We start from the raw sequence: 8,354 nt of genomic DNA on the forward strand, positions 1-8,354 counted from the left end.
AACTCGATGGACGTGAGTCTGAGTGAACTCCGGGAGTTGGTGATAGACAGGGAGGCCTGGCGTGCTGCGATTCATGGGGTGCAAAGAGTCGGACACGACTGAGCGACTAAACTAACTAACCAACCCCTACTTTCCTGTTGTTTCCATTTGCATGAAATCTTTTTTCATGCCTCACTTTCAGTCTGTGTGTGTCTTTCATCCTAAAGTGAATGTCTTATAGGCAGTATGTTGTAGGTTCTTATTTTTTTATCCAAGCAGATTTGAATTTTTTATTCTAGTTATACACTGTTCTAAATCCAGAGTTTCTATTTGGCGCCTTTTTTTTTTCTTTTTTGATAATCTCCTTTGGGTGAAGCATGACTGTCATGCCTGTAGTTGTTAAATTCCTTTTAATTCTTTAGATATGGTTTCCTTTGCTTCTTTGAACATATTTATATTAGTTGACTTAGGGTTTTTGCCTAGTAAATCCAACATCTGGGCTCCCTTGAGTAATTTCTACTGCTTTTTTCCTGTATATATGGGCCATATCTCACTATTTCTTTGTGTGTGTCATAACATTTTTGTCAAAAACTGGATATTTAATATACTGTGGTAACTGGCAATCTTACTTCCCCCTTCTCCGTCCTTGGGGTTTGCCTGTTGTTGTTGTTTAGTGACTTTCCAGAAGTAATTCTGCGGTCCTTACTCTCTGTCATTCTTTATCCCTACTGAAGTCTCTACTTGATTAACTGAGTGTTAGGATAATAATTTCACAGATTATTTTTTTTAATGCTTTCGACCAACATATCTCCCATCTTTTTATCAGTGGGCACTTTGTGTGTTGGAGCATGCCTTCTATGATCTGGCAGTTCATAACTCTGTCTTAGCCTTCCCTTCCTAATTGTGCAGAAACTCAAAGTCAAGTATGAGTGAGAGGCTCAAGCTCTCTCAGAATTTCCTGGGTATGTGCACAGCCTTCTAGATCCTAGGAGTATGTCAGAAGCGGGTGTCTCATTTCTTACATTTTCTTTTTAATGTTTTTTGGGCCAGTTTCTTGTTTGCCCCAACTAGAGTCACTGCCTATGGCACTGCAGTGTTCAACAATTGCTGCTGATTTTGGGGAGACAGATCTCCTGGGGATAGGACCTCCCTCACTGAATGACATCTGAGTGAGATGAGATAAAAATTAGCTTTGGGGAGTTCCTTGGCAGTCGAGTGGTTAGGACTCCATGCTACTACTACAGATGACATGGGTTCAGTCCCTGTTTGGTGAACTGAGATCCCAATACTGTGTGGCATGTTCCCCCACTAGGGGAAAAAAAAAAAAAAAGGTTAGCTTCATGAATGGGGCTATTTTAGGGAGCATCAGGTCAAGTTGTGACTGTGGTCTAGGGACAGGGCTTTTGATGGTGATCCAGATTCATCTGCCCCATTCAGTGGCTATTGGGCTGCTGGCTTTCAGAGCTAGTATGGTTCTGAGGCCCTGCTTTTCAAGGCTACCATGAAGCTGGGAAGAGGGCATGAAGTAGAGCAAGTTAAAATACCAGAATACAAGGGCCTCCCAGGTGGCGCTAGTGGTAAAGAACTGTCCTGCCAATGCATAAGAGATGCAAGACATAAGAGATGCAGATTCAATCCCTGGTTTGGGAAGATCCCCTGGAGGAGGACATGACTACCCACTCCAGTATTCTTGCCTGGAGAATTGCATGGACAGAGGAGCCTGGCAGGCTGCGGTCCATAGGGTGGCAAAGAATTGGCCACGACTGAAGTGACTGAGCACAGATAGCAAACAAAATACCAGAAAGCTTACTGGTCTCATGAAAATCCAGCAATTCATCTTGAATAAATATTTCTAGGATTGTTGCAAGCCTTTGGCTATTTTCTAAAGTGCTGAAAAAGTTGATTTTGAAATTTACACTAGTATTCTCATTGGTTTTATGGAGTGGTGGATTTTTAGAGGTCCTTCGTTCATATTTCCAAAGTGCTTCTCATTCTGTCTGTGCTTTTAACCACTGTGCACATTGCCTCTGTTCTTTATGATGTCTAATTATGCCCCATGTCTATTTACTGTTAGCCATGAAAGTCCAGTCTTTGATTTCATTGAGAGCTGCTTGCGAAATAAACATGAAATGGTCATTTATGAAGCTGCTTCAGCTATCATCCATCTTCCTAACTGTACTGCAAGGGAGTTGGCACCTGCTGTTTCAGGTTGGTTGTATATTTGATAACTGGCTTTAGTTTATAGTCTTATTTTTTTTAAGTTCCATAAGTCTGCAGAATAGGTATTTTTGAACCTTAGCTCTGTATATATATATATATATAGCCTTTCCATTCTGATATGCAGATTATTTATTTTGGTACTTTAATTATAGTTGTACTTTCATATCCTTGGTTCTACATCCTGTTGATTCAACCAGATTGATTCATGGTTGATTGAATCCTTAGATGTGGGACCTGCAGATACCAAGGGCTGAATGTACTACACGATTTTCTATAAGGTTCTTTAGCATCCCCAGATTTGGGTATCTGCCAGGGGTCCCAGCAGATGTGGAAGGGTGACTATACTTCTCTTTCTGAAGTTATTTCCTAATATTCAGAACATTTAAGATTTTACTTAGAAAAAAGTAAAAAACAAGTAAATTAAGTTTTCTTTCATGTTTAAAAAGCCCATTTTCTCTTATAACTATAAATATTCCTATTCTTTAAGTTCAGATATTAATGGGTATATTAATTTTTTAGGAAAAAGAATAAACTTTGTTTCCTATATTTAAAGTTTTTATAACTCAACAAAAAGTACTTTTTCTAGTTTTGATGGTATATTTTAATGTGAATTTTTGATGCTATGATCTAATTTCCTTATGTGTATTTTTAATATGATTCTTCATGTGCTATATTTTCAGAAATATGCTAAATGTTGAAATGAGCTATATTAACAGTGACCCTTTTTCTTTCCTAGTTCTTCAGCTTTTCTGTAGTTCTCCTAAGCCAGCTTTGAGATATGCAGCTGTGAGGACCTTGAACAAGGTAGGGGTTCTTTTTCTAACTATTGTTTTGTATCAGTGTTTGATTCAGAAACATTAAATTGAAGCATTTGGCTTTCTGTCCAAAGTTAGTAGATATGATTTATGGGCTTCACTTCGTAGCACCTCACTTGCATTTGTGGCCTTACATATGGCCATAGGTAGTATTATTCAATTAAGGATTGTAATTCATTTCTGACTTTAAGCATTTTACATTCAAGAGCCATACTATCCAATATGACAGACATTAGCCATAAGTGGCTGTTTCCATTTAAGTTAATTATAATTAAATAAAAATTTAAAAATTCAGTTCCTCAGTCATTGTAGTCACACATCATGTGCTCAATACCCATGTGTTGTTATTGACTATCATATTAGACACTGCATATATAAAATATTTCCATCACTGCAGAAAGTTCTCTTGGACAAGACTGGTCTATAGCAACACTATCCAGTAGAAACACTTACATAAGTCACTTGTGTAATTTTACATTTTATTGTATCCACATTAAGTTTTTTTATGATGAGATTGATTTTAATAATACATCTTATTTACCATCATGTTTAAAAAATATAATTTTATACTGATTGTGTATTGATACATTTTTACCTTCTAGCTTTTCATACTAAGTCTTTGATATTTAGTTTATTTTGTATTTACAGCATACCTCAATTTGGAATAGTCATATTTCAAATGCTTAGTAGTCATGTGTGGTTATTGGCTACCATATTGGACAGTGTAAATCTGGAGGATACAGTGCAAAGCACAGAATGAATTAAATAACTATAAAAATTTTAAATGAAAGTTTAATATTATAGAAGACTGATCTAATGTAGTTACATACATTATTACACTAGATTACAGTAGATTATAAATTAATTGTATGAACAGTTGGAGAAGAGAGAAATTAGAGCAGCCAACGAAGAAGCTTTTATAGAACAATATGAATTATATTTTGAAGAGTTGATATAGGTGTACATTTCTTCATCTATAATCTTGCAGCCAAATGTATCTGAGAACTCACCAATTTTTGAATTTTAGAGAGGTAATATCATGCCATCTCTTAAATTAATACTAACTAACCCCTTTGTGCCTGGAGCAATTAGACACAGACACGTTAATATTTCTGCTTTATATATATGACTGTCCTCACTAACTGGAATAAATTAATACTTCAGTTCAGTTCAGTCGCTCAGTCGTGTCCGACTCTTTGCGACCCCATGAACTGCAGCACGCCAGGCCTCCCTGTCCATCACCAACTCCCGGAGTTCACTCAAACTCACGTCCATCGAGTTGGTGATGCCATCCAGCCATCTCATCCTCTGTCATCCCCTTCTCCTCCTGCCCCCAATCCCTCCCAGAATCAGAGTCTTTTCCAATGAGTCAACTCTTCGCATGAGGTGGCCAAAGTACTGGAGTTTCAGCTTTAGCATCATTCCTTCCAAAGAAATCCCAGGACTGATCTTCTTTAGAATGGACTGGTTGGATCTCCTTGCAGTCCAAGGGACTCTCAAGAGTCTTCTCCAACACCACAGTTCAAAAGCATCAATTCTTCGGCACTCAGCCTTCTTCACAGTCCAACTCTCACATCCATACATGACTACTGGAAAAACCATAGCCTTGACTAGACGTACCTTTGTTGGCAAAGTAATGTCTCTGCTTTTGAATATGCTATCTAGGTTAGTCTTACATTAGTTTGGGTCATGTTATGCTGTGAAGTGAATTTTGATGCCAGTACTTTGCTGAGTTTTCAAAATTTTAGCATTGTATGGTAAAGGATTCTATACCAGTACTGGGTTAGGCAGAGAGGTGAACATCATCAATAAAAGCAAAGAATCAGGTCAATGACAGACATGTTTTAGTGGCCATGTCCAATCCAATTTGGCTGGAGTTTGCTTGCTTAAATACCACAAGTGTTGTAAGTGATACTAAGTTTAAATATGTTTGAGCAATGTTTATCATTCTAGTTCCTACTCTCAGAGATCCTAACATCTAGTAGAATAGATAACTATGAACACATGTACTACGAGGAGAAGCAGTCCAACTGTAGTAAAAGACAGACTATGGTATTGTTATAAAAGTTATAGAAACCTGTGAAGATAAAGTTCTATGCAGTACTATAACTAGCAGTTAATCATTTATCAAATAATATAGCATACTTTATTAATCCGAAGCATTCATCTTGAAATACTTATTTTTTAACTTATGCTGTTTCATTTAGATTTTTAAAAGCCATTTACATTAAATAAAATTCATATTTTCCTTTTACTTTTTAAAATTCTGGTCTTTGTTAGTAGCAGTTTGCTTAATTTTTTTCTTGCCCTTCGACAAGGTGGCAATGAAGCACCCCTCTGCTGTTACTGCCTGCAATCTGGACCTAGAAAACTTGATCACGGACTCAAACAGAAGCATTGCTACCCTGGCCATTACTACGCTTCTCAAAACAGGAAGTGAGAGCAGTGTGGACAGGCTCATGAAGCAGATATCATCCTTTGTGTCTGAAATCTCAGATGAGTTCAAGGTAGGAGTTTAAATATGACCATGTTTTCTCCCAGTCTCTGGCTTACCGTAACATTTCTGTTCTTAATAGTGTCTTTTGATGAACAAAAGTTTTAAGTTTCATGAAGTCTAATTTATTAATTTTTTTCTTTCCCAGTTATTGCTTTCTGTGTCCTCAAAAACGTTTTTCTAAGTCTTCAAGATACTTTGCCATGTTTTATTGTGAATGTTTTACAGTTTTAGCTTTTACATTTTGGTCTGTGATCCAACTTGAATTAATATTTGTGTGTAAGTTCAGGTTTTTTTCCATTGTGATTTCCAGTTATTCCAGCATAATTTAAAACATTTCTCTTTCCCCACTGGAGTGCTTGACATCTTTGTCTAAAAAGCAGATACACATATAATTGCAGGTATGTTTCTGGGATGCTTATCACATTCTGTGGAACTATTTGTTGGTCCTATGCCAGTATCAGACTATATCAATTAATGTAGCTTCATGGTACCTCTTAAATGTGTGGTCTACCAACTTTTTCATTTTTTGTAATATTTTATTCCTTTGCTTTCCATATAAAATTTACAATCAGATTACAATTTCTGTAAAACAAAGCCTTCTAGGATTATGATTGGAGTTGTGTTAAATCTATAATCAATTTGGGGAAAGCTAACAGCTTAATAATTATTCTTCAGTTCATGAATATGGCAAATCGCTCCCTTTATTTAGGTCGTCTTTAATTTATCTGAGCAATGTTTCATAGCATTTACTCTAGAGGTATTGCACATCTTTTGTTAAGTTAATATCTAAATATTTTATGCTTTTAAAAATCCATTTTATTAACATTTCTATTTCATTGTTTCTACTACTATTATATTAATAATACTTTTTTTTAACTTTCCCATAACTCAATATTCTTGCTAAGTTCCCTTTTTTTTGAGTTCCCTTATTAGTTCTAGTAGTTGTTATATACATCCCTTAGGATTGTTTTATGTAAATAATCATGTTATTGTGAATAGATACTTCATTTCCAATTCAAGTACCTTTCCTTTTTTTCCTTGTCTTATTAAAATGGCTAGGACTTCCAATACAGTGTTGAGTAGAACTGGTGAGAATGTGTCAAAGAAAATCAAAGTAGCAATAAATTTTAGTTAGATGAATTAAAGTTAAAAGATTTTATTCCTTCATTTTTATTTAATTCTCAGTCAAGAGGTATAACTGACCCTATTTACTCTCTTCTCGTATTTACCTACTTTTAAAAAACCAACTTAGCCTGTGTATTCAAGTAGACATTTTGAATCTTTGGGAAACTGGGAGGTTATGAAGTTCCTTTTGTACTGTAGTTTATTGAATGCATCTCCTATGTGTGAACGTTTGGATACTTTGCAGTATTCTGTGATTACAGATAATGCTGCAGTGGACAACCTTATATCTATGTTTTCTTGAAATTTGGTGGTGTGTCCTGAGGGTAAATTTCTAGAAGTTCATATGCTAGGCTGAAGAGTAGATAAGTATGTAGTTTTAGAGAATGTTAAATTCTACCAGCCTGTTTCCCCATACCCTCACCAGTAGAGTACATATATTGTATTTTGAAGTTTTTCCAACCAGATGGACTAGAAAGGGTATCTCGGTGTAGTTTTAACTTGAATTTCTCTTATTATGAGGGAACGTAAACATCCTTTCATATTTTTAAAGATCATTTAATTTCTTTTTGAATATTGTCTGCTCATGTCTTTTTCTAATTTTCTGTAGGATTTTTGGTCTTTTGTTTCCTTTATTAAAGTTTTTTGTATATTAGGGATATTGGTTCTTTAACTGTGAAATGTGTTATGATGTTTTATCCCAATTTGTCATTTGTCCTTTGATTTTTCTCATGATACTTTGGTCATGCACAAGTTTTTAATTTTTATGCAAATTTGTTAATCTTTTCTTTTACTGCATTGGGCTTTTGAGTAATAACAATTCACCTGTGGAGAGGGGGAAGAATTCACCCATGTTTTCTTCTAGTATATGTATAATTTCATATTAAATATATGATCTATTAGGTTTTTTTTTTTAATTTTATTTTATTTTTAAACTTTACATAATTGTATTAGTTTTGCCAAATATCAAAATGAATCCATCACAGGTATACATGTGAGAAATGGATCTTACAGTTTTCCAATGACTATCCAGTTGTCCACCACCCCCCAATTTTATTTAAAGGGCTGTCTTTGCCCTGTATCTGAGATATCACTTTTACCATATACTAAAGTTCCATATGTATTAATACTTGTGTCTCTTTGGAGGTTTTCTGTTCTATTCTGTTGTTCTCTTTATCTATTCATACATTAGTACCACACACTGTTTTAAATATTTGTATTAAATATTTTAACTAAATATTTTAAAAATTTGTATTAAATATTTAAAAAATTTGTAAGGATGTTTTAATATCTATTAGTCTTCTCTCATGATGAAAGTGAAAGAGGAGAGTGAAAAAGTTGGCTTAAAGCTCAACATTCAGAAAACTAAGTGGGGAAACAGTGTCAGACTTTATTTTTGGGGGCTCCAAAATAACTGCAGATGGTGATTGCAGCCATGAAATTAAAAGACACTTACTCCTTGGAAGGAAAGTTATGACCAACCTAGATAGCATATTCAAAAGCAGAGACATTACTTTGCCAACAAAGGTCCGTCTAGACAAGGCTATGGTTTTTCCAGTAGTCATGTACGGATGTGAGAGTTGGACTGTGAAGAAAGCTGAGCACTGAAGAATTGATGCTTTTGAACTGTGGTGTTGGAGAAGACTCTTGAGAGTCCCTTGGACTGCAAGGAGATCCAACCAGTCCATTCTGAAGGAGATCAGCCCTGGGATTTTATTTTT

The 8,354-nt window shown here is 35.3% G+C and overlaps 1 protein-coding gene across 3 annotated transcripts in view; it reads left to right on the forward strand.

Moving 5' to 3' along the window:
- The window catches only part of COPG2 (coatomer protein complex, subunit gamma 2), a 141,166-nt gene that overhangs the window by 70,871 nt on the left and 61,941 nt on the right, over positions 1–8,354 (forward strand). For all 3 annotated transcript variants that reach the window (XM_010831667.1, XM_010831665.1, XM_010831666.1), the window contains 3 exons: positions 2,054–2,187; positions 2,936–3,003; positions 5,333–5,521. In XM_010831667.1, coding sequence (XP_010829969.1) covers positions 2,054–2,187; positions 2,936–3,003; positions 5,333–5,521 — 391 coding nt within the window. The remainder of the gene's footprint in view (positions 1–2,053; positions 2,188–2,935; positions 3,004–5,332; positions 5,522–8,354) is intronic.

Source organism: Bison bison, unplaced genomic scaffold (genome assembly GCF_000754665.1).
Source record: "Bison bison bison isolate TAMUID 2011002044 unplaced genomic scaffold, Bison_UMD1.0 scf7180017864530, whole genome shotgun sequence".
Lineage (NCBI taxonomy): Eukaryota > Metazoa > Chordata > Mammalia > Artiodactyla > Bovidae > Bison > Bison bison.